This window comes from Pelodiscus sinensis, chromosome 10, assembly GCF_052426305.1.
Source record: "Pelodiscus sinensis isolate ZL-2025 chromosome 10, ASM5242630v1, whole genome shotgun sequence".
NCBI lineage: Eukaryota > Metazoa > Chordata > Testudines > Trionychidae > Pelodiscus > Pelodiscus sinensis.
In genome coordinates, this window is record NC_143061.1 from 29,276,351 (window position 1) to 29,303,938 (window position 27,588).

Sequence of the window (27,588 nt, forward strand, 5' to 3'; positions counted from 1 at the left end):
AAATTGTGAAAATCTCATTCCACATATACAGGCATAAAAGTGAGCACAAACTGAAAGTTACTGGCATATGCAGTAAGAGAACAAGAACACTAAAGTAAGTTAAGAACAGTCTGAAACATGTATATTCTTAACACAGGGCAAAGTGCTAAGCACACCACGCACACCAAGCATATCCACACCACCTCTGTCATAGAAGCCAATCCTGTTCCAATGTAGAACATCACTCCTGTGACAGAGGAAGGTGAACTGGAAGAATCAATCTGCATAGGGAGAAAAGCATAAAGAGTCAAACAGCCACAAGGGGATCAGTCAAGGTGAAGATCCATCAGCACAAGTAGTTTTACAAAGTAATGGTGCAGATGTGTTAGGTGACAAGAAGAGGCAAGAGGGAGAGTAAAAGGGGAGCAAAAGGAGACCAACAGATGCCAGAAGAAAGAAAAAATGGGAATGGAAAAAGAGATAATAAAAGAAAAAAAATAAAAGCAGCAGATGCAATTAGTAAGGAGAAATTCCGTCTTGCTGCCAGCAATGCCTTTTTGTAAAATACAGACAGAAGATGAGGAATCAGTTCAGACACTGGGAAATGCAGGAGCAATAAAGAAGAGCCAAATAACCTGACAAAGAAGGAACCTGAAAACAAAATGCTAAGTCCTAAGAGCACCTAAAGGTGAACCTTTTCTTATAGTTTAAGACTTTCAGACTTTCGTTGGGGAAAACTCCCAGCATCTTCACCATGATTTAAGATCAACTTGTTGAATATTCTGAATCTTCTTGCTGTAACACACTTCTTTTTCATCATCATTTTACTCTGACTCCACTGCACTAAATGCTTCCTCTTGGACCCCAACAGAACATACAATCCTTCTAACCCAGTGGTCCCCAACACCGTGCCCTCGGGTGCCATGGTGCCCGCCGGGGCATTTGTGTGTGCCCGCCTACTGACCAGGGCCGGCCCGAGCCATTCTTGCGTCCTGGGCCCATGAGCGGCCCTTACCCCCAGGCCCATGGCGCATGTGCGGTCCTTGCCCCCAGGCGCCCAGCAGCCCCAAAAGGTTGGGGACCACTGTTCTAACCCATCCACATACAAGAGCCTAAAATATGTCATTGGAAGGGGATCTTTCTGAAAATCTAAAATACCAAATTATGTAAGGGCCACAATTGTATATTTACATATGAAACAAACACAAGAATCAAAAGCCTCAAGGGGTAGCCGAGTTAGTCTGTTACTGAAAAAAAACTAACAGATTGTCTGGTAGCACGTTATAGACTAACGAAACATGTAGTGGACTCAGCCCACTTCTTCAGATGACCCAAGTTATGAGTTGGAGAATGGGTACTTAAACCTAAGCAAATAAAAATCAAAGTCAATAGATAGATTCCTAAAACAGGAAGGATACCAGTATTTGCTGAGTTATTTAATCCACTTTGTAACTGGAACTACATTATAAGTGCTGGAACTAGGGGTGCTGGAAGTGCAGTAACATCCCATGGCTTGAAGTGGTTTCCCATATATATGGGTTTACAGTTTGGTGCCATGCGCCCCTGACTGGACCCCAATTTTAACTTTGCTACAGGAACCTAAACTTTGCTCCAGGAACCATCAAAACCTTATTCACAATTCACACTTGCACGACTAAAGGTTACAGGATACAGACATTAAAGAATCTTGACACAGGAAAGGATAACAAAGGAAGGACATAGAAATTCAAGCAATAGGCTTTAACATGTGAGTAACTCCTGGTTCCACTGAAGTCATCAGCAAAACTCCCATTAGAACAGGATTTTACCCTATGTAAATGCTTTGCGGTTAAATCTATTTTAATTTAATCTAATTAATATGTCAGAATTAGCTGCTGGTGCCCAGAAGAGAGAAGTGATGATATAATAGAGATTCTAACACACACATACACTTTATAAAAATCACAATGTGGAATCCTATAAATGGAGTGTCCATTAGGCTGCAGGCATGTTTGACAGATCCTTGGGGGACTGCACCAGCACCATCTTCCTGCTGATGGGGAGCAAAAGCCCCCAGGGGAACAGCAGAGCACGAACACACTGCCTGGAGGCTTTCCCCACTGCTCCCATTGGCCAAACTGCAGTCAATGGGAGCATTGAGAGGCAGTGCTCACCATCCCTCTCCTGCCCATCCCCCTCACACACACACACACACACCCACACACACACAACCCTGCCATGACACAAATAATAAATGTGATAGACAACCACAGAAGACCCATGGCAATGAATTGATACATACGATAAGAAGTTGAGATCAAGGATATACTGGCCTATTGGAAAAAGACACTTCACCACTAGTAAGGTGAGGCAATACAAATAAGGAGAAAAGGAAACATCTTCTACTGAATATGCATCAAACTTAACAATGTCAGCGTAATGTGATAAAAGTGGCATCCCAGCCTAGGAGAAGGAGGTAAAGTCCTTGAGTCTTAAGGGTGGTAACTGGAAATTCATAAGCCATCTTAGATCAGGCAACAGTCAAACACAGTTTCCACTGCTACCCTGCAGCTTCTGCTGGGGGTGTCAGGGCAATGGGGGCTTCCTTTACCAGGACAGTGTTGAGAGCAGTGGGAGGGGGGCTTTCTCCTACCTGGCACCTTTGAATGGGAGGGATTTTCTCCCATTTTGCAGCTTCTGTCAGGGATGATACTGCTGGGGGAGGGGGGTCTTCCCCCATCCCAAAACTAGTTCCAAGAGGGTGTTTATGGCAGATGCTGTGTCCCCCCCCATCTCGCAGCGTCTGCCAAGGATGGTGCTGCTGGGGGGGGGGGCTTTCCTGTCCTGTGGCTTCTGCTGAGGACAGAGTCAGGTGGCATGAGGGCTTCCCAGGTTCACCCACCAGGCAGAAGCTGGGAGGCCCCTCTGTTGGCTAGGGCCCCCGGTCCAGGACCCATATTCTCTGTGCTCATCTGCCACTGCCCAGAGCACCAGTAATCTTCTTGGAACAGCCCTTTGGTGGAGAGGGAGGCATGATGTGAGGCTCCTAAAGAGGATTATTAAAAAAAAATAAAGGAAGAGTTGTACCTGTTGAGAGGACATGACTTGAGGGAATCAGGGAGTTGGGAATCTCTCTTTCCCCTCCATTCAGAGAGAAGGGAGCTATGCACTGGTGGAAAATGAGTATTCCTTCTGAAAAAAAGCTGAGGCCGCTGAAGAAGTCTCATAACAATGAGGAACCATTTTCTCCTAACAATGTTATCAGTCAACACAAGTAAACTAAAGACGACATGAAGCTTTAGAACCAAACTTTTATAAAATAATTGTAACGAATAAAGCAATCAAGAGCCTACAATTTCTTAAAGTGGAATGCGAGAATATTAATTACCTCCTGGTTATCCTTATTCTGGTTTGCCCAGAAAATCTTGTGATAAAGAGACTCCATTGAATTGCTGGAATCTGATCGGTCAAAACAATGTCGATCCAAGACCTCCAGTGTATGCAAAACTCGGCTGATGGTGACCCCTACATATGGAAATTAAAAAATAATTATAATAATAATAATAATAATAAATTTACCAGAAAAAAAATCTTCATTAAATTTACATCATCACTGGATACAGGCAGCACTAATGACTGTGTTAAAAGGGTAAAAAAGCTATCCCCACCACATCTCTTAAATAGGAAGAAGGTGAATTTGATATTTATGATACTATGAAAAGGAGTTAATTTGAGCAGTGGATCTCATGACACCTGTCCTCAGCCAATATGACTAAAACTAATATTAACTTCCCCATTGAACTAATGGCTCTGCTTCTCAGAGACACTATCAACTTGGACTAATGTTGGGCTAAGACCAGAGGCACTTTCTCTTTTCATGAGTCCTTTGAGCCACTGCAGCCCACCAATGCTGCAGCAGATACTAAGTAATCAACAGCTGATCCACATAAAATTAATCATACTGCAATGTAATCAAGCCCAAACACACACAAATACGCCAAGCCTAGGATCCAAAATGTCTAACATTTATTTGGTGTTTGACTTGCTTTACCTGCCGTTGATTCTTGGCACTTGTCGAAAGACCATCGTACCTCCACAGCACAACCTCTTTGTTTTATCTGCTGTTCTACTTCATAAATCTTTGCCCGAACCTAAAAAGATTATTGTTACTCATTACCAGTCGTGGGGAAGCCAGAATTCTCAGCTTTAGCATGCGACATTTCTCTGCCAGAGTAAGATATATGAGAGTGTCCAGGCTCATCAGTTAAACTTCACAGTAATACGCAGGCTCGTCTTCTTACCCTTCTTACCCATGCTGTTGCCTCTGTATCTGAGGCAGCAGCACGGGTTGGAGGAGGGAAGAGGGAGCTCATATGCAGATACAAAGGCAGCAGCACCAGGGAGGGGAGCAAGTGGCTCCACAGAAGCCACTCCTACATATAAACGTGTGACCTCCTACTATTTGTTGTTCTGTACCACTAAACAACATCTGTTTAACTCTAGATCTTTACTTTGAAATCATTAACAATGCTGTAATTTAAATGCACAATGCTTTAATCCCGTACTCATAATGATTTGACAAACAATTAATACACCATAACTAATACAATTCAAAAGTTAACATGTCGGTAATCCCAAACCAAGACTAGCCATACCTAAACCTTGTAGTCTTAATGAAGGTATACAAAATGCAGAGTTTTGCCCTTCAAAAGCAAAACAAACCCACCTGTTGATTAAATGCTGAATTTCCACCTGGCATGGGTAAATTAGATGGAGCAACTTGAAGTAAATCCAGAGGAGAGCCTGGATTAATGCTCTTATTTTCATTTGTGGAATAATTCCACACCAAGGCACTTGGGCAACAGAGAGTTACAGTCTGCAAGTGACAATGTAAAATAGTTAAAAGTAATCTCTTTTGCAGAACATTTGCAATAGACAGGGTCATGGCTAAACATCAACAAAAGGAGATAATCTCTTCAACTAAATCACTTCTGTCCTCACTACTGCAGTGAAAATGACTAAAAAAGGCTTTTGCAGACCACTGGCTTTTTAAAACATCAGTGTGGGAAATTAAATTAAAATTGTATTTTCTTTGCTCATTATTAAATTGAAATTTGCATTTAAATCTACATTTGCTCAATTTACATTTGCATTGCTTTCATGCTGCCATCAAAGAACACTTATTGAAGGCTAATTTCCATCAGACATTGGCTATGAAACATGGATAACTTTCAGCAAATAGGTGTCATTTTAGGATTTAGTTTACAAAGAGAAGTTGCATATGGGAAATTAAAATGTAACTAATTAATTAAAATATCCTTTCCTACCCGGACTTTAAAAATACAAAGGAGCTATTCAAATGCACCAGGAAAATGTCACTTATTTCTAAGCAAATCTATCATTATGAAAGGTGGGGCAGCAGAGGGGCGGAGACCAAGAGCACCAGAACAGGTTCCCCAGTGCAGGGGGGTACAGAGCCTCAGGGGGTAGATCCAGGAAAGCTGGGGGCTGCATCCGGCCCTTGGACCGGAGGTTCCCCACCCCTGATTTAGATAGGAACCCACTTAGAGGGGCTGCTTATGATAGCAACCCATCCTGCTCTAAATTACTTGCATAAGAACAAATTCTAAGTTACTTTTGAGATTGTCAATCTGTTTGAAGTTTTTTGCCCTGTATTTTTGGAAACTTTTTTTGGTGAAGGGGAACTGGCTCTTAAAGCATGATTTGAAAAGCGGATAGGGTAAGGTTCTTCCCAGCTTCTTCTGAGAAGAGGTTCCAGAGTCCTGAATTATATTCTTCGAAGTCTCTTCCTCTTGCTCTCACAAATCCAGATCTGGATTCTGACAACAGTAGCCTGCTAAACAGGTTGCCTGAGAAGTGTCATTTGAAGATAACCTGGGCATATCCCATTGACTGCTGCGTGAACCAGTACCAAAACTTAGTATTGATCTGGTTGAAGAGCATACTATAGTCTCTCTGGACAATTCCGCTTAGGAAATAAATCTCCTTGTTCACCAGCTTTATGTATTTGTCTGGGCTAAGAAAGAGGAGGAGCACATGCTGCAGAAATCCAATATGGAGGCAAACACATACACATTAGCTCCAAAGGCAGGTCCTTGTCCAAAAGCAACAGGAGTCCATTAGGAATTTGACTGACACTACCCATTTCAAACTGACTAATGAGCAACCAAGAGATGGTAATAATATTTGTCACAAATAGATACAAAATAATGACCTCTAGGTATGAGACTTTTTATCCCATTACCAGACCCATAAATCAAGTCCCCAGATACATTGCAGTAAAAATTGTTAGAGCCTTGAAATCATCTACCTACCTGCAGCATACAACTAAGTCCATAAACTAGTGGACGATGTTGTGGGCAAGAAAAGAAATCTGCACAGGCTAGCTGTACCGGGCTCACCACAGGACCATTTGCAGTAGGACTTGGAGCTGCCAAAGGAGGATTGTTTGGTCCAATAATCATATGAGGTGAATGTGCAGCTACGAGGTTAGGAGTATCACTTAGCAATAAAGACAGTCGTCTGGCACAGAAATAAGCGAGGCGACGGGACAGGTAGGCTGATTGAACAAACTCTTCTGAATACTGAAACAAAAATTGCATAATTTCTTAAGCATCACAGCCTTTTCAAGGTACTCACTTTCACTACGATTCTAATCTCTAATTGACATAAATCAGAAGGGATCATCTAATGTACCTAGAAGATCTAATAGAAAACATAGTTGAAAAAACACTAGCCCACAGTTCTGATTCTTTAAAATACTTTCTGTCTTCAAAGAGCAGGTATTAGCTTGTTTTTCTACTAAGAAAACCTAATTTACGTATTCAAGGCAGGAGGACTTTTAAAACATTAAAATGCATACAAAACTACAGCTTAGTCCAAATACAAAGCATCTAGAAAAGATTTCAACACATTTTATATGTAGAGCATTACTATATAAACAATTTTTATATATCTTGATGAACGCCAAATAAAAAATAAATTACCTAGAGTATTTTAAAATAGAATTGGCTTCAAAAATAGCTATAGCTTTAAACCATGTTCTGTACCTGCAACATTAGTGGTAACAAGAGTTTAAGAAGTTCATCATCTGTCGGTCTGATTTTTTCCAGAACATCCAGTATCCATGTCAAATACTCATGTCTTTCAAGCATTCCCTCCTGAAAGAATTTTTTAAAAATTGCATCAAAATTAATTGGAAGCAGCACAAAATAAACTTTATAATTTTGTTATGAATGCTCCTGTATCATGATACTTGGATCTGATGACATGACTTCAAATCAAAATGAATTTAAGGCTTGATGATAAGATGCTATAACTTGCAAAAGATTTTTAAAAATTAGCCTTGGAAGAAAAACCTGCAAGAACAAATGCTACTCCAACAGCCCAGCAGATGAAGAACCAACCATGAACTGGAATGGACTATGCATACAGTTCAAATTCACCATACTGTTCGAACCCTATCCCCTTGATAAATTCACTCCTTTTTACTGCTATTTTTAATAATCAGATGAGAAAGAGGTGCTTAGTGGTAGGCAAACAAGTTGGAATACACAGTGAACCATGCAGGAGAAGAGCAAGGCTGACCAACCAGGAGGGAAAACTCCACAAGCATGGTCTTATACTTTGCAAATGGGAAATCAAGAAACCCTGTATGTGACCTGGCTTCATTCCCATTCAAATTGCACATTGGTTAGTCTATACAATAGCTATTTACTAGTTACACCTTCTTTAGCTTCTTGTAAACCGAAATTACTATAACTTACAACAGGAGATAGGAAGAAACAGTAACTTACTTTACATAACTGAGAGACACGTGGCCCATATATATTCCACGGTTAGTGCAAATATGCCCGATACACTTGAGTTCAGATTCTTTTGGCCAGCAATGTGTGTGGGTAAGCAATGGCTCACCTTAAGTGTCCTTATGCACTGAAAAGAGGCATAAAGAGCAGGATGGCCTCAACTGTCTCTCAATTCCTTAGCCCAATACAGTATCCAGATGTTATCAGACTCCTTAGTAGCAGGGTCACGGAATATGCATGGACAACACATCTCAAAGAAACACAATTACTATAGGGTAAGTACTTATATTATCTTTGAGTACTTGTTCATGCATATTCCATGGCTTGTGGCTCACAAGCAGCAGCTTAGATTATTGGAAGTGAATATTACCAGTCCACCTAAACAAAGACTACAGGTAGGCCATTGCCATCGGGGATACTGAAGTCTCTCCTATAACTTTCTTTTTTTTTAAATGGAGTTCATATTGATTGTTCTTGATGAAAAGTTTCAGTCCTGTAGTATGGAGTATGCAAATAGTTGCATTGACAGGTTTCAAATGAACCAGTCACCTAAATACAGATAAATCTGAACTCCTTGTTTCCTGAGGTAAGCCCCAACTACTGCTAGGGATTTTGTGAATACCTTTCATGCTGTCAATTGGTAAAATGGTGAAACACTATCCTGGTAGAGGGAACTGTCCACTTGTCATCTCAGATACCTTATATAGGCAGAATGAATCACTACGTAGAAGTAGGTGTCTTGGAAATGAAAGCTATATGCAGTCGTGTGGATCTAGAGTTGGAAATACCAAAATTATAACTACCAATGTGAACTTGTGCATGAAGGTTTTAGTTGTCCCAGGTCCTGAATGAGGGATCATCCCTCTTCCTTTCTGGGAATCAGAAAGTAATGAGTAAAAGCCCTGCCATGTTCTTGAGGTACTTCTTCCCTGTTCTGAGATGTGGAAGTGACTGCACCTCCTGATTTAGCATACTGTCTTGACAGGGCTCCCTAAAAACAGATGAGTGGGGGTTGGGACTGCACAATGAGCAACAAAGCTTGGACACTGCAAATCTGACTTGTAGCCTAGGCATGTTAGATACTGTGTAACTGAATTTTACATGAAATTTTAGCAGTTACTCAACTATTTGATAGTCCCTGGGAGGTGGGGCCAGCAGTCAGTGCACTCCAGGCCCAACTCCCAGGGAGCCCCCTGACACCCCGCACTGCTGCTTCTCTATCAGAGGCAGCAGCATGGGGAGGCAGGTGGGACCCTGTCCACAAGGGGAACCAGTTTAATAACCAGCTTCCTGCGAAGACCAGCTCCACCTGCCACCTTGCACTGCTGCCTCTGATAAAGAGGTGGCACTGCAGAGCTGGTGCTGGGGGATGAGGAGGGAACCATCTTTTAAGCTGGTTCCCCCCAGCACCAGCTCCTGCCACCTGTCCTCCTCACCCTACATACTGCTTGCAGCAGGGGGAGGGGAGCAGGTGGATCCAATGTTCATGGGGAGCTGGGATACAGGGGCAACAAGGGCAGAGGAGTGCATGTAGTTGACAAGATTAACCAATAAACCCAGGTTTATCAGTTAATCTTGTAATCGTCTACATGTTGACATTCCCGCCCCTTCATTGGAGGCACAAGGAACCTTAAGTTGTAGGCACAGCCCCCTACAGACACTGCTGGCCAAAAGAAGTGTTTCAGGTGGACAGGCTGCACATGTCCCAGGAATGGAATGCATGGACAAACACTAGAATCACAACTGGCAAATACATGCTGAAAATACAATTATGGAAGCCACAGGCTCTTATGGGCTGAGCAAGTGATTAATCTAATTAAAGACTCAGATAATCTTGAGCTTTAACCCTATTTTACACTCTGTCCAACACATTATGCTAGCTGACCTCATTGTGCTTCACTCAGATAATTTGCACAGAAAATGAGGTTTATGGAAGAAGCACCCTCTCTACCTGCCCAAAAACAAAAACAAAAACCTGAAGATACAGTTGAGCTGAATTACACTGTCCTGTTATAGGTGGTGAGTTATATGGGTCCATGGTGCTAGTGTTCCACCAATATTCAAAGTACAGGGGGCGCAGCTCCACCTATGTTTGGGGCTGGGCCTCTCCCTTGGCCCTGACTACCACCCCTATGTGCCTTCCCCTGAGCTGGCTGCCACCCTCCTCACCCCCTCTCTTGGCTGGGGCCACAAGCCCTCTGCCCCGAGAACCCCCCACATGCCCAAAGGAGCCTCAGGTCGGCCGCACCACACTGGCCCAACCTGCTCTGGGGAATAGCTACCGTGTCTCCTTGATTCAAAGAGGCTTCTGACATGCCCCATGCAAGTTCCACACTCCTTACCCGTAACCCCACACACCCAGCCAGAGCCTTCAACCCCTCCTGCACCTCAACTCTCTGCACTAGCCCTGAGCCACTCCCACACCCCAGAGGGCTCACCCCCTCACACATCCCACGTTGTTGAAGTTTTACTGTTTCTAGTCCATTTTTATATTAAAAAAAAAAAATCAATCAGCTTACAAGGCAGGGAGGAGGGAGACTTGACCATTCACCAGACGCTATACTATTATGAACAAGTAGCTCTTTCATTAGCAAATATGAAGCCCAGAGTTTGCTATCAGCAGGTTGCACCTGAATGAACATATTAATTTGCTCATTATCTGTTTCAGTGACTAAAAATGTGACGGTTGATAACCATGTGCATTTCTTCCTAAATTATAAATGGTTTAAATTTATTTCATGCAAAATTAAACAGTAATAAGACAAGACAGTTGCAGCTTTGTCACAGTGACAGTAACTGTGCATACATCAAAGTACTGGGAAAGGAGACCCCTATTTTTAAAAAGGCATTCTGTCTTGGATGCATCCATTTTTGGTGTACAGCGCTAGTAGCGCATGATCTTCTGCAGGGATGAGTACCCACAATTGCAGTAGCTGCAGAATTTCTGAAAAAAAAAATACCTTAAAATGTCCTAAATCAGGCACACATTTAAAAAAAAGACACACACTTGAAAGTTCAGCCCTAAATCTGAATGCCTTTAACCTTCTCTAAATCAAATCCAAAAACATACTAAGCAAATATTAATACATGCATAAATTGTAAGATGCTAATTAGAAATTATGAAAGAGTGGGCAAAGTGTCCAATTACTTCTAAGTTAATTTTAAAATTTAACCCTATCTAATACAATAATCCCCCCAAAATGCACTTATTACAAGGTTACCTGGAACAAATAAAATGCCAACTTTTCATTATATTCCCACTGCTTCAGAGCTTGTTCCACCTCTTGAGGCATAGCTACTGAACCACCACCTTGGTTTGCGGTCACATGATAAAATTCTGCAATCTTTGCCAGCTGCTCTCGAAGGTACCGGGTTGAGATTTGAGTCCATTCTATGAAATAAGTTTAAAATTAAAAATTGACATCTTTCTTTTCATGTGATGACATAGTTTATTTGATCCTTCATAGTAAAAACACAACTATTCAATTACCTCTACAGTAGTGTTTCTCAAAGCATCCGCAAAACCACTTTGAGAAAGCTGCTAACTGGCTGCTCCAGTGCCTTTATTTACCAGCTCTGTGGCCACAAAACCTTGCAGCTCCATTGGCTCCGGTTCGCTGTTTGCAGACAAGGGGAGCCACGGGAAGCAGCATGAGCTGCGTCGCCACTTCCTGCAACTCTCCTTGGCTGCAAACGGTGAACCAGAGCCAATGACAGCCACAAGGTTCCATGACCACAGAGCCGGTAAATAAACACACCAGAATAGCCAGTTAGCAGATTTCTTAGAGTGGTTTCACAGATCACTTTGAGAAACAGTGTTCTACAGTCAAAATAACTTTTCAAAACATTCAACAGCAACTCTAACATAGTTCTGAATTAACAGGTTTAGTGTGTGCGCATTTCCTGAGCTTTGTTTCCAAAGCGTACACCAATAAATATGTAACTAGCATGCTAGCTTAAGGAATGTGTAATTTAAAAAGGTACAAATACAAATTACAGGTTGAACCTCCCAAAACTGGGAATCTCTGGTCTGGTGACATCTGTGACCACAGATATTCCTGGTCCAGGGAGTCCTGGCCGGTAGCCCAGTGGCACAAAGGCAGGCAGCAGGGAACCCAGCGGGGCTGGAGCCAGAAAAGTGGCAACCCGGGTTGCCAGGGTGGGAGACGCAACAGCCCAGGCTATCAGGGCCACAGCAGCACAGCAGCCTGACAAGAAAGGGGTGGGTTGTGGCAGCCCAATGCGGAGGAGTGACTAGGGTACTGGTAACAGGGGACCTTCCGTTGTCCTTCAAATTCCCTTGTTTGGAACTGGTCAGGTCCCGAAGGAGCCAGACCAGAGAGGTCCAACCTGTGCATCTTTAGGTAATCACTCATCTGCTCCGCCAAGGGTCAATATTCAAATCACAAAGCAACCTTGTATAGAAGTGTAGGAATAAATATATTATAATCAATTACTTGGATGTGGAATCTTACTCCTCCCAGAATTAGCGACTATACATTTGAGAGTTTGCCTTTGTTTGTTCAAGAACTCCTCTTAAATGGTAAGAGTTAGGATCACTAAATTTGTTATACAGCTTCCTCTTACCATAACTTAAAGCAAGATAAGGGTTAGTTGTGGGAGAAGGTGGCTGAAGCTTCCACCTCCCCACTTTTTACAGAGGGCCATAAAGAGAACTTCTCCTAAACGGTAAGAACTAGGACCACCAAATCAGGTGTGCAGCTTCCTTTCCTCATAAGTTAAAGCAAGGTAAGGGTTTCGGGAGAAGTGGGGGGCTGAAGCTTCTCCCATGCATACAGGGACGCATAAACACCATAGAGAAAATAGACAGGATCACCAGGCAGGTGAATGGAACTGGCTGTGGTGTACCACCCCCTCTCCAAGACTGCCCCAATCCTGAGCCTCACACCCCTAAGGTGCCGTTCGGGGGGGGGGGGGGCAACTGCAGCTCTCCTCCACCCCCCGCCCTTCATATAGGAAAATTGCTGGCTGTTCCCCTTTGTCATGGAGTAAGAGGAAGTGCACAGTTTGCTCCATTCTTCGCTCCGGCTGGGGAGACCAGGGGGTAGATGAAATTGGACCTGCCCCAGCTCAGGAACATGCACCCTTCCCCTGTCTGTGCCCGCTGGAGCTGCAGTGGCCATGGAGAGGTGCTTCTCACCTGGCCTCAAGCTGCTGCAGTGAGAGAGGGCTGGTGTTGTCCTCTCTCCCAAGGGCAGCCTGTACACTGAATCCCTCATCCCCTGTCCCAGCCAGACCAATGGTTTAAATGAGGAGAAAACAAAAATTAACTGAGTTAAGGATCTGAGCAATGCTGGATAGGTCATCTAGTAACAAAACTAAAAGGATTTTACAAAAGCCAAAATGATTGGAAACAAAATTGTTCTTATAACGTTATACATCAGTTTCAAAGGAATACTGATTTTAGTTTTTTCCTCTAGAACATAACCTTCTTAGAGCAGTTTATTAGGTCAACAGACTGGCCACTGCAATGTCAAATGCATCAAAACAAGGTTGCTTTGAAGGTTCTTACATCAGGCCAACAAAGATGCAATCACATATTTGAGTCATCTTGCACAGCTTGTCATACAGGTCATGACATTGACAGACAGCAAACAATACTGCTTCTCTCTGTCTCAACCAACCAGGGATTCTACAAAGCAGGATGCTTTTGTGGAAGCTTGGAGAATTAGTACAAACTAAGTTACATTAAAACCATAGGTGAAAAATCCACCCACTGGATCACCTTTGGCAACCTCAAAGCATAAAAACGTCAACTTCATTTCATTCTGTATCGCAAAGAGCTAGTGGCACCTTGCTTATGCCACTTGGCATTTCTGACAATACTCACATTTATTTGAAAGGCCTCTGCCCAAAACCTTAAATCAAAAGTAACCAACAGTCATTCAGGGGCACCCAGCCCTGGCAGTCTGTGGTCACTGTATGCCTACAGACAGCACACAATCTCTTGGTGCATAACAACTTGAGAATCATACATCTCCCAACCACAATTCTCTCTCTCTCTCAAAAAGACTCATGACAAGGGTATCATGATCACATAAAGAGGTGTCATCAATTTTTAGCTCCAGCTTCAATAGGTAACAGCTGTTTTACCATGTGAGCCCTGCAAAATGTGCTGAGAAAGGCAAACACAACCAATTGACCACACAGTCTACTGCCACAGAAGGTTTCCATGTAACTCTGAAAATGGCCATTACTGCACCTGACTATACATTGGCACTTTCTTATATACACCCCCCCTACCACCTGGGCCTACCTGTCTGGCCACATGACCAGAGCCAATAGTGACTGAGCTAAGAGATGGGTAACAAGAATGCTGTCCTGAACATCAAAACCAACTTCAGCTAAAGCTACTAGTGCCAGGCCACTTGAGTCCACACACGAGAGAGCAATGTATAACAAATACTGTGTTCCTCCTTTCTTTACACACAGGAAAGAGACACACAAAAACCTGGGTCACCACCCACTTCAGTGACTTAGAAGGTCACAGTCAAGAAGCTTAATTTACAAAATGTAGGTTCAATTATACAATTTAAGGATTTCTTAAAAATAAGTTACATTGCACAAGTAAAGAATTTATTTTGCCATGTTTTATAGGATCAAATATGTACTCGGTGCTTTACAAAGAGGCTAGAATGCAATTTCCCTGACCTGAGCTATTCAGTCTCCTTTTGACTCCCAATGGAGAAAATGGCCATTTAAAGAAAGGCAAAGCAGGAAGGAGAATTTCCAGTTTCATAATCCAGAATGGGCGGGAAACTACTCAATGGGACAGGTATGGGAAGCTGCCCACTCCCTGGGAGATCTTTTCCAAAGATTTTGGGCAGATCAGAAAGAAGCAGCAGAGCTTCTTGCCACAAGTCAATGGAACAGGTAAGTCTGGATGGCAAACACCAAGCAAACTTTTAGGATGTTACCCAAACCCTTCAGTTTTAACCCATTGAAGTTTTGCTAACTGAAGAGTTCCCCATTACTCTAATTGCAGCACTTTGGGCTACTCAAAATAAGATTCAGGTATCTGCTAATATTTTTTATTCCTTTTTGTGGTATGTCCCACTGCCTCATCGAGTTTATCAGAACAGCTTCTACAAACTGGACCTTTTCTTGCTTCAGAGAAGAGCTATTACATCTAACTTTACAGCTGATAGCTATGGAGAACACCCAATATTTGTAGCATTCCTTTTAAAAGGCTACGCCTCAGATTTCTACCCTCACCTTACCTCTTTTTCTTCCTTTGAAATACAAATACTTCCACATAGACACATAAAACATGCATCTGGATATGAATTTAAAAGTCTGTTTTGAGGCACTCGGAACTGCACATTTGGTTTTAAATCTTTACTTCTAACTCATTGCACTCAAAACTTTGGCTCTTCCTGTCAGCAGTTGCTCTTGTATGAACTCCTACCATTTTCACTGAAGTCATGGAGGTCGTTTGCTGAACTTTACCTTAATATTTGTAAAGTATTCTAATGTCTTGCCTATCAAAAAACCAAACACCCCTCTCAGCTTTCAGATTCTGTCTTTGTAGGACTTTCACACCACACAGGACACAATTATGCATTTATCATCTGTTACCTACCAGCCCTGTGCTTTTGGAAGCCAGGGAGTGACATTCATGGAAAACCATTCCCCTCCCCCTCTGATGTGCTATATAGATTCACACCCCAGATTGCCATCCACTAACTCTGTGTAGACAAGCCCTAAATCAGTGGTCTCCAACTTTTTTACACCCAAGATCACTTTTGAAATGTCATGCAAGCCAAGATCTACCCTAACCCTTTCCCAAGACCCCACCTCTTCCTTGAGGTCCCACCCTCTCTGTTCCCCTCCTCTCCATCATTTGCTGTCCTCAGCCCTTACTCACTCTCACTGGGTTGAGACAGGAGGTACGGGCTCTGGGATGGGAATGACGGATTTGGGTGAGTGAAGGATTGAGAAGGGCAAGCTCTGAGAGAATTTGGGTGCAAGAGGAAGTGGAGAAAGGGTTGCTGTCTCAGGGAGGGGGCTCCAGGCTGGAGAATGTTGAGATCAGATGGAGGATTGGGGTGCTAAGCAAGCCATAGGCTTGTGGATTTGCAGAAGTTTGGGCTGGGTCATATGAGAGGCTCAGAGAAGTAGGGCTAGGAGTATGATGGGCACTGGACACAGATTTGCAGTGTGTGCATGGTGCAGGAGTGTTGTGGCAGAAGATTGGGACTGTGGGGGTGCAGAAGTTTGGGGATGTGAGGGGCTCAGGTGTATGATAGACTCAGGGTTTGGGGGCATGCAGTAATGTTATGTGGCCAGTGCTATGACCAGATGGGGGCTTGTTGTCCAGGCTTTATTTTTAAAATATTATTATATCAAACACACAATGTTGCAGCATTGTCTTTATTTATGGGAGGGGCAGAGAACCTGTTTTGGGTCAGGGGCCACTGACCCACAGAAAAATCAGTCAGGGACCACACAAGTGAGATGCAATAAAACCACCCCTCCAAAAAAACCCAAACCTCACTGATGTGGCCCCGACTGACACACCAGCATTCTGCCCAGACCCCATTCAGCACTTTGCCCAGACACCATCCAGCACCCTGTGCCTGTCTCATTTCCAGACACTCACCAGCATCCTGCTTCTATCCCCTGGCCAGACACCACCCCACCCCTGCCTCATTTCCAGAAACCCACCAGCACCCCGCCTCTACCTCCTGGCTAGACACTCACCAGCACCCTGCTCCTACCCCCTATCCAGATCCCTACCAGCACCCTGTTCCCTCCTTCCCTCCTGGACAGACACCTACCCCCAGCTTGCTCCTGTACCCTGTTTTCCACCCAGATTCTGCACCTCCATCCCTGTCCCACACACTGGATCTCTCATTTTTGGCCCCACCTCAGAGTGTAGAGGGGAACCTCAGAAAAGTTAATATGGCCTGAGGCCTTGAACCTCAGTCCTACCTGCCCTCTCTCCCCCCTCCCATGGGGCTGCATCACAGGGTACTAATGGGGGTCTGGGAAGGGGGCAGGTTGTTGGTGGAGGCCTGGTCACTGTTGGCAGGTCTAAACAGTGGGTGGGGACAGCGACAGCTCAGCCAGTATCTGGGGATCCCACAAAGCATGCTGCTCTTCCCCTCCCCAAAACTGCCGGCATGCTTCCTGAGAAGCTGGAGCTGGCACGCAGCCGGGGACTTCTCCCCCCAACCCCTGGCACAGGAAAGCAGGCAAGCAGGCAGCACGGGGAAGGAAGCCCCCGGCTGCGTGCCAGCTCTGACTTTTCAGGAAGCATGCCAGCTGGTTTGAGGAGAGGAAGAGCAGTGCACGTGCTTCCTGGGATGCCATATCTGGTGCACAGCCAGGGACTTCCCCTCTCCCACAGGAAGCCAGCGCTATCTCCATTTTCCCTGGGGTGGAAGAGAATGAGGGGGGCTGAACACCTTGCGATTGACTGGTCGTACCCCCAAAAATTGACCAGTCGATCGCAATTTTTGGGTTGGTGACCACAACCCTAAGTTAATATGGGGTGATAATTTAGGTGATAATTTTGAATTCTTCTTTTCCACCCTCTTAACAGTTCCGCTGAATTTACTAAGAATATTTTTAATACCCCACAAGAGACAAACATCTGTTACAGAGTTATGTTCAATCAGCATGCAATACATTTGAGAATAGCACATATTTCTATGAATGCATAAAAGCACTGCTTTGAAAGTCTAAACCAGTTTACTGCCAGAACTACAGGGACTTTCCATATGACAGGCCACAGGTTTACACCTTTGTCTTGTGCCATATTTGCTCCGCCAGCTTTATGCTAGCTTGCTCATCTTTGAACCTTTCCCCCTGAATTTCTAACAGAGGAGTTCTGCCATCAACATCTCTATTGGAAAGTTTCTCTTTTCAAAGCTAGTGGCTTGGTACAAAAACATGTAATACTTTTCAATGTTGTTTAAGCTTAAAACAATCATATAGAAATGTTTAGTAAATATTTGCTTCAAAACATTCACTCAATTTTCTAAGAAACTATTACAAATCCGCCTATTTCACACTTCTTTTCAATGTCACGCTGTGAAAGGATAATTTTCCCAAGGCAATTTATTACCAGTACCTTAGTGCCACAGAGTTAGAAACCATGGAGAATGAATCGTTTTCATTATTTAAGGCACAGACCTGAAACATTTTGAAGACTGCCAAAAACTAATCAGTGATTTACTGTATAATTATTCTCAGAAAGCTCTAAATAACCTTTGCAAAATAGAGAACTTGCATGTATAATGTAATCTTTAGCAGCCATTTGCCACATTGAAAATTAAATCTGTGTTGGAACATTAATGTAATACTGAACCAAAAACTAAGTGCATCAGCCTCAGGATAGTCCTGTTATCTCGTGTCATTCTGATAATCATGAGCCTCCTCCACGTGTCATAATGGAACTGACCGAAGACAGAACTGAAACCAGAAGTATGCACCCACCTATTTTTCTCTCTGACGTACAACTGGCTCTCCCTTTCCAGTAAACAGAACAACATTTTCTTCACAAATACTGTCTCAGCTGCTGCCTCAGCTGATGTAAACTGAAATTACTGATGCCACAAGTTACACCCACTGAGGATATGGACTTTGCTCAGAGGACTTAACATATTTATTTTTCTTTCTTCTTTAATAAGAGATAAGCTTCATCCAATTTGGTTTAAATGCACTATTACCATTATTCATTCAAGGCTGAAAAGATATGCCTTTGGTACTCAAAGGTAGTCATTTTTATCTCCATGGGATAGTGTGATGTGCTGTCTCTAAGAAAATCTCTAGCAGAGCTATTCACCATGATTAGGGAACACGAACATGTATTTGCAGTGGTAAAAACTGTAACCTTCCTAGGGTCCATCCAAAATACTGTTTGGAACAGCAGTAAGAGCAAAAAAAGGACAGAAACTGGAGTGGAATAGGAAAAGCAGGAAACAGGAGACAGCAGGCGCGTAAGTGCCCAGAACATTGTATGTCCTATACAAACGAATAACAGGTTGGGGAATGAGAGAGGGAAAAGAGCTACAGCAAAGGAACAGAAGAAAAAGTAAAAGAGAAGCAAGGCAGCACTGGTCACAGGATTAAAGGACATTAGAGAGGTCTTGAGATAGGGAAGGGAATGACACATCAAGCCCACACTGGCACCCTCAGTCTCTCCCCCTTCTCTCTGAAGTCTGCTCATTTCCTCTTCTCCATCCATGATTGCTGAGCACGCAGCAGACCCCTTAAAACAGGAGTAGGGATCTTTTTTGGGTCAGGAGCTGCTGACCCACAGAAAAATCAATTGGGGGCCACACACAAGTGAGAAACAAAAACCCCCAAAACAAAACAAAACCCTCACTGACATGGCACGTGAAGAGAAAGACACTCCCCATATTCCCCTCACAAATCACAGCATAGGAGAGCCCAGGCTAGTAGATTCTGCACGCTCCAGCCCCATGGCAGGGTGGCAGGAGAGGGGGCTGGAGCTCCAGCATGGGCTCCCTAATGCTGGGGGTGGGGAGCCCTGAGCCTTGGAGGCTAGATCCAGGCAAGCTGAAGGCCACATCTGGTCCCTGGGCCTTAGGTTCCCCACCCCTGCTTAAGGAGCTGACAGTGCCTCCTGCCTCCCTGCTGTTGTGGTAAGTGACTGTCACAGAAGGAAGAGGAGAAAAGGAAAGTGGCCTGAACTCACACAGGAGATGAACTCAGCAGCCCAGCCACCCACCAGCAGCTGAATTAAAACACACATCACTGGGGTGGGGGGGCAGATTCTCATCTAGCGATTTTCTTTTCTTAATTTTACTGAGTACTGCAAATACCCCACCATCTCCCCAATTTTCTTCCCAACAGGGAGGGGAAAGAGGGCCTGGTTCTGCCAGACCTTTCCCCCAGCCATCAAGTGGAGCATATGGCAGCAAAGCAGATCTACTGCTGCACCCATACACCGCAGCTGGAAGGGTCACAAGAGGTGGGAAAAGCTCTGTTGTAACATGTACCACACCCCCAACCTCGGGCCGAAAGAGAAGAAATTCTGCTACACTAAGGACATGTCTATACGAAGAAATTATTTTGAAATAACTAACTTTGAAATAACTCCTGAAATAATTCCAAAATAAGTGTTATTCCCAGAGGAAAGCAGGAGTCCAGATTTTGAAATAACCAGACCTTTTTTAAAAAAAAAAAAAAAAAAAAAAAAAACACACTTCATATTGTGGATGCTCCGCTTATTATGTTGAAATAAGGGGGGTTATTTCAAAATAACTCCCTAGTGTAAACCAGAGCTAAAAGTGCTAAGGGTGAAACACAAAGTTAGAGGCAGTGAGGAACAAGGTGAGGCAGTGCAATGAGCAAAGTGGCAAGTCCCCCAAAAAGTTGCAAATCTGCCTCATTGATATAGAGATGAACTTCTCTTGTAGAGGAACGGAATGGAGTGGGGGGAGGGAGAGGAGAGAGCAGGAGCAGAGAGGGAAGGGAGGGAAAAAAAGGCAGACCAAATTCCACCAGAGAGCACTTTTTTAATAACCACAGACAAAAGGCACCCCACACTAAACCAGCCAAGTCAAAAATCAGGAGAAGGCTCCCTTGTCTGACTTAAGGAAACAAGAACAGAACATGGAGGCATAAACCTATTTCAGTGTTTTGGGTCTTTTACCAGTCACTGGTGATAGGACACAGCCCCATTTCAACCAAGCCCTGAAATGCACTCCACCAATCGTTACAGATTACAGAGTATCTGGGCCCCAACATGAACACTGGGTCCAAACATACTCAGACTTTGGAGAATGAAGGCTCGTACGAGAGGGACTCCATGGTCACCTTGCATATGGTCTGCGGCTAGAGCTCAGCCCCCCCCTTTCTCCCACAATGGGGAGCCCGCGCTGGCGGTACAGCCTCACCCTCCCTTGTGAGGTTGGAGCACCAGCCCCGGCTTCCCGCTGGGGAGGTGGAGAGAAAGCCCCGAGCCTCACTGCACTATCGGGCTCACGGGGAAGAAGCACTCCCCTTCTCCCAGGGAGCTGTTGCTCTTGCCACCAGAGCTAGCCTATGGAGCCGAAGCTGCTGGAGCCCAAGTGGCAGCCGGCGCGCTGCGCTCTGCAGGGGCATCTCTTCCCCCCTCCCCCCTTTCCATACACATTGGACAGAAAATCCAGACTGGCCCCATGTTGGGGGGGAGGGGACAGGCTGAGACCACCCCCCTTCCAGCAGGAAGTGGGGAACAGGCTGCCCAAGAAAGCAGCAGCAGCAGCATCTGTGAACCAGGGGGGGCAGCATAGAACCCATCAGCAGACCCAGGGGACACCCCCCTTTGCTTTGGATGAGGGGCAGAAGGCAGCATCCCTCCACCAGGGCCAAGGAAATGCTGATGCTGTAACTACTGGAGGCAGGGGAAGTGCTCGCCTCTTCTGCCTTCCCAGTCAAGCAGAGCTCTAGGACAGGGCACCAAAGCCTGGGGGTGGTGCTCCTGGCAAAAAGCACTTTGGAGCTCAGGGCACGTGCCCCCTGCAGGGCCAGGCCAAGGCTGGCTGAGTTCCTGGCAGCAGTGTGGATGCCCAGTGTGGTTCTCAAGCTGATGGCATATGCCAGGCAGACACTGGCAGGACTTCACCCCACAGCCCTTGTTTTGCCTTTAACCTCCAGCTCCATTTTAAAAGCAGTTCTAGCCTCCACACACACTCATGGCCCTCCCCGGCCATTCAGGGCCCCAGGCTCAGATCTGGGTGGCAGCCTGACCCCTTGGGACTGGCTGAAGCCTCTCCAGCTGATCAAGTATCTGGGAGACATGGGGCCACTCCTGAGGGTTCACCATCATCATGGAGGAGAGTTAAGTGCTACAGGGCAGCCAAATACCAGCATCTAAGTTTACACGCTACTATGAAGAGGTGCTGCCTGCACCGCATGTCCAGTGACACCACCCAAGCTTTGCCTGCATGTGCTGCCTGGAGGTTCTCTGCTGCTCCCAGAGAATCACAGGAGACATGCCTGCAACCAGCATGGAGCCCGAAGACAAGTGTCCCCGACACTCTTATGCCCAGACCCCCACACCACAGCTCCCTCACACACACACACCCCATCAAGACCCCGCACCCTCAGCCTGCTCCTACCCCCTCCTCCCTGGCCAGACACCCTACCCCAGCCCACTCCTGCACCTTCCCTGCTGGCCACATACAGCACCTTCCCTTGCTCTTGCCCCTCTCCCCTGGCCAAACACCCTGCTCCTGCACCCTACCTCCCATTCAGACCTCACACCCTCAACCCCCTCCTGCATCCCACTTATTCTGGAACCATAGATAAGTGAATCTGGTCTATGGGAAGCCCTGAACCTCACTCCTCTCTGTCCTGCCACCTCCCTTGGTGCTGCTGGAGTGCCAGGGGAGTGAGGTGTCTCAGTTGGGGGCCACATCAGTGAGGGTTGGGAGTTTTTGAAGGGGTGTTTGGTGAATTTTGTTTGTTTCTCACTTGTGTGGTCCCCAACTGATTTTTCTGTGGGTCAGTGGCCCCCGACTCCTGCCATAAATAAAACATGGAAACCTTTTGTGTTGGACATAAATAAAATAAAATATTAAATTTAAAATGAAGTTTGATAAACTAACATGAGAAAGTTAAAGCAAATAGTCTGTTTAATAATTTAAATTAATATTTCCTCTCTCACTGGTTAAATTAAATTAAACCATTCTCCCTCGCCATTACACTAGCAAAATGGCTTGGGCATAATTATGTATTTAATGGCAAGTTTCCATTAGCAATGAGTAGTCCATGGAAAGGTCTGCACTGAGCCAGGTGGACCACAGGTCAAACAGTTTGAGAACCACTGTGTTAGGGGGATGGGAGAGCGCTGTGTTACAGGGGGATGGGTGGGCAGGGCTGGTGGCAGCAAAGCAGAGCCGGGGGGGTTGCACCCCCCCACCTGCGAGGAGCGGCCCAGGCCCGGCCCTGCTGACTGGAAGCCCCATCCAATCTTGCTGGTACTGGTCTTGCAGAGCAGGTAGAACTGCAGCAGGAAGAGGCAGCTGAGGTAACAGTGGGCCATGGTAGCTGTGCTGCCTGCCATGATCCCAGAAGGTAATTTCTATAAAACCTTTACTACTATAGAAATTTTTAGTATGTTATAACAAAATCATTTTACCAATCGCTGTTTCCACTCAAATTTTTCATTAACTTCTCTTATGTGCATTCATTTCATGATTATTTTGAACTCCTTTATATTTAAAAAAATGCAGTCCACATTTACAAAAAAGCACCCCCTTCTCCTCACCCTGAGACAGAAATTGCTGCATATGGGTTGGAATGCCCGATCTAAGCATTAGGATATAGACTCCTCTCTACCATTTATTACTGTGTCTCGGGAAATCAATCTTAACAGAGTTGCACAACTGTGTCATCCTTAGATTGAACAGAATATGGAAGGCCAGATCTGGGCAGAAGTCTAGGTGAGCTAAGGAAAACCCAGGACAACAAAGCACGTTCATTTTGCCAGTTCATTAGGAGACCTTTATCTATTGGTGCCAATACAAAATCAATATACTTGCAAAACAGCACTGACACAAAGATTCTGTCTTTTGAATGATTTGCAAAACCAGGGTCTTAACTGCCAAATGCACAACTAAAAGTAGGTTAAGTTAACTTAAAAAGTTTCATTTACTTTCATTGCAGACCCTCTATTGAATGTACTACATTTTACACTGTAAACATTGCTTTTCCCCTTCTACATTTATACCTTTTTGGGACACTAGTTCCCCAGTATCACACCTATTATCTCCCGTTTTCATACTTTGACTCCTGAATGAGTGCTGTGCTGAATCAATAATTCTGTTTTCTACCACTGTAGCTCAAGTTTATTGATTTGAGAGTTTGTTGCTACTAATGTTCAGTCAAAATACATTCATAGTAACAGGCAATAGTATTATACAGTCAAATTATCCATTCCTAAGTTAAACTAATAACTGTCAACAATTTTAAAACAATTGTTCAGATTTAAAAACTGCTTTCAGATGCCATGACAATTCACTTTGAGAAAAAAGCCAGACTGCCAGAGGCTGCAAAAAATTCTGTTTCTTTCTGTTTGACCTTATTCTCCAAAATCTACGTGTCTATGAAAAGAACAGAACATAAGCAGGAAAGAGAACAGAGTTAAGTCTGCCTGGATGATTTAATTTTCCTATTTTCTAATGTTGGGAGTTTGTGTAACTTTATCTTTGGAGTTAGGTTGAAATCTGGGCATCTCCAGAAAGTTTTCCCCCTTTAAAACTCCCTTTAAAACATGATGAAGTTTTTACCTAGGAATAGTAATGCTGTAACTATTTACCACTTCTGTTTTACTCTGCATCTCCAACCATAGCGCAAACATTAAGCAATCTTCACAAGCCTCCTTCCAAGGATTTATTTCTTCTTAGACATTTTCTTGCCTTTCTTTTTTCTATTACTATTGATAACCATTCTTCCTTTCAACCACAGCCTCTTACTTTCCGTTCCTCTCCATACCCCAAAATCCCAGCAGTAACCAAATCCTACTTGTTTTTTTCCCTCCAATATGTCCAAATTTAGACTCTTGTGCCTGCTGCTAATGTGCTTGTTCATGCATTCATTCGTTAAATACTTACAAGGATAAAGAGCCATCTTTCTGCCCTCCACCATTCCCATCTTGCTCTCCTCTACTCGGTCTCCACTTAGAATGCAACTCCTAAAAATAAACATATTCATCTGCCTGCCACTTGGACAAGGTCACCTCACCTGGAATCCCTCCACAGACCTCCTCTCCCCTACTCCCACCCAATGTCAACTGCCCTCCATGCCTTTTAGTCCTGCTCAAGTATTCTCTGCCTGGCTGTTCTCAGGTACTATCATCATCATCTTTGCTTGGGAATTCTACTTCACTTCTCTCCCCTTTTTCTCTTATCTTTGCCCTTGCTGACTACAGAGCCAATTCCCAGTATGCCAGGCACCTCCTTCCATTTAAGCCCAACCCAAAACAGTACAACTGCCATCTCCAAATTACTCTTTAAAATTAATGTAAAAATAAATATGTTCAAATATAGAACCTTCATTTATTCTTCTCAGAGTGTAAATTTCTCAGGCAGGGACCACATTTTATGCTGTGCTGCATGCATACTGGGCACTTTTTGAAGTAATATCCTCACCCGTGTTTTACAGATGGGGGAAGTGTCACAGGGGATTAAATGACACAGATGGAATATTGCGTCCAATTCTGGGGCCCCCACTACAGAAAGGATGTGGACGCATTGGAGAGGGTCCAGAAGAGGACAACCAATGATTAGTGGGCTGGAGCACTTGACCTACGAGGAGAGGCTGAGGAATTTGGGTTTATTTAGTCTGCAGAAGAGAAGAATGAGGGGAGATTTGATAGCAGCCTTCAACTTCCTGAAGGGAGGTTCCAAAAGGAGGATGGAGAGAGGCTGTTCTCAGTAGTGACGGATGGCAGAACAAGGAGCAATGGTCTCAAGTTACAGTGGGAGAGGTCTAGGTTGGATATTAGGAGGGTGGTGAAGCACTGGAATGGGTTACCTAGGGAGGTAGTGGAATCTCCATCTCTAAAGGTGTTTAAGTCTCGGCTTGACAAAGCCCTGGCTGGGATGGTTTAGTTGGGATTGGTCCTGCCTTGGGCAGGGGGCTGGACTTGATGACCTCCAGAGGTCTCTTCCAGCCCTAGGATTCTATGACTTTACAAGGTCACCCAGGCACAGGCCTGCCAACAGGGGGGAGCAGAGAGGAAGTTGCCCAGGGGACATCCGTTCAAAGCGGCCCAGGGCTCCCAGCCACTGCTGCAGCCACCGCAGCAGCTGGAGCCCCTTTAAATCACTGCCAAGCACACTCCATGCAGCTCTGAGAGGTGGGGGGCACTATGCTCTGGACAGCACAGAGGGCTGAGTGTCCCAGCCCTGACCCTTCAGCCCTGCTCCTTCCCGGACTGTGGACCTGGCCCCATTACCACCTTGCCATGGGGACAGGGAGCAAGTGAAAAAGCTGAGATTAGAACTCAAAAATCCCTCTCCCCATGCTTAGCATCTTCTCTGAGGCATGTGCGCCCTGCCCTTCCAATCTTTCTGTCCCTTTAACTGAACTGTGCAGCTTCTAAAGATGCCATATACACTTAACTCCTCATCCAACAGATTAAAAGTACATTTGCTTGCCTAGAGCCAGGTTTGCTTTTCTTTAAGCATGAAATATGTAATGTTTTGAAAAAAAATCCTTTTTAGTCTAATGGCGTCTAGCCAATGATTTAAGACTTTTTTTAAAGTTTTACGGGTGCCTTTTCTTTTTCTCTGACCTTCTAATTAGAAGAGATTTTCTGTTCACTTCCAAGGAATTAATATTCCACTGCACACAAAAGAGGAGGATGGGGAATCCTCCACAAATATACTTAGTATTTATAACGAGTCAGTGGAAGTTTGCAGATTTTTACAAATACAATTTTATTTTGATGTTACATCACTGTTTTGCTTGTTTGTGTTTCCCAGTTGATTTATCCATTTGTAAGCGGGGGAATGGTCCCGCTATTGTGGGGAACTTTCCTGGCTTCTATACCACCCCGGTGAAATGGACCAGCAAAAGGATCTGAGTCCCCGCTCCTACTTCCTTTACCCCACGGCTTCCCTGATCCTGAGGGCTCCCCCTCCACTCTCCTGAGTAGCAGAGTCCTTGAAACCCCAACAAGGCTGGGCTCAGGTTTCCTGGGGCTTAATCCCCAACCTTGTAGTCACTAGGGGCAGAAGTTAGGGTGTCCCCACTCCGAGGTGCTCTCTTCACACTGCATGCTTTCTTGGCCCAGTGATCATTTCATAAGGTTCAAAGCAAATACAATTTATTAAACATCAACTGATTAAAGAGAAAAGAATAAGAAAAAAAATGAGAATGGTTAAATGAGAATACACAGCCCTGCTCTGTAGCACGGGAACATCAAAACAGCAGTCTGCAGAGTGTAAGGACAGTCCACAGTCTCTTCCTTATAGGCCCCTTAGAGGCCCTGGATGTGCTGTAGGGGGGCTGCAGGCTGGACATGCTTGCTCTGGCAGTGACCACACAGCCTCAAGCTCTAAGTGGCCAGACCCCTCTCCCAGTCTGGCCTGCTGGGCCTCTTGGCTGGTGATATCTCCCTGCCCAGAGCCTGTCCCCACACTTTGCTGGTCCCAGCTGCTCACCACACCCAGCTGCAGGCTGTGCTGCTTTGCCAGTCTCCAGCTCCTTGCGTTGCTTCTCTGTCCCTTTTGGCTCTCTGAGCAGTGCCAGTCTGCTGCTCAACACAGGGTCTGCGTGTGCCTGGCTCTGTTGCTGCAAAACTGCCCCTCAGCACAGCTTGCACTCCTTGGGCTGTATGTGCCTGGTTCTGTTGCTGCAGGACTGCTTCTCCACACAGCTTGCTCCTCTTAGCTGTCTCTCAGCTCTCTCCTTGCTCAGAGAGAGACCCAGAAAAATCCCAGCTCACAGGGAGGATGGGGCCTGGCCTCTTACTTTCCTCACTGGCCTGTCCAACCTGTCAATCAGGCCGAGCTGGTGTTGGCTGCTTTCCATTGTCTCTGGGGTCTATCAGTCTCAGGGCCCTGATTTCTCATGGACCCTTTCCCTTTTGATACTGGGAGCTGGCGAACCAAAAACTCCCACAGTTTTAGTAAGGGGCTAACAGTCCCCTTACACATTCAACATGTGTCATACTCTGATACAATCCTTTCTAATGACAGCAACATTCAAGTAACAGTAATTACAAAAATAAAGTACAATCCTATAGCTTGAAAGTCATTTCAGGGCAACTACTTGCATGATTTAAGGCCAGCATGGTTGAGCCCGTGTGTCACTC

At 44.8% G+C, this 27,588-nt stretch overlaps 1 protein-coding gene across 1 annotated transcript in view; it reads right to left on the reverse strand.

Annotated features, from left to right (window-relative positions):
- The window catches only part of MED12L (mediator complex subunit 12L), a 479,380-nt gene that overhangs the window by 407,462 nt on the left and 44,330 nt on the right, over window positions 1-27,588 (reverse strand). The window contains exons 5-10 of the mRNA XM_075937725.2: window positions 11,006-11,175; window positions 7,029-7,139; window positions 6,294-6,563; window positions 4,685-4,834; window positions 4,010-4,109; window positions 3,347-3,483 (exon numbers count right to left, since the gene is read on the reverse strand). Coding sequence (XP_075793840.2) covers window positions 3,347-3,483; window positions 4,010-4,109; window positions 4,685-4,834; window positions 6,294-6,563; window positions 7,029-7,139; window positions 11,006-11,175 — 938 coding nt within the window. The remainder of the gene's footprint in view (window positions 1-3,346; window positions 3,484-4,009; window positions 4,110-4,684; window positions 4,835-6,293; window positions 6,564-7,028; window positions 7,140-11,005; window positions 11,176-27,588) is intronic.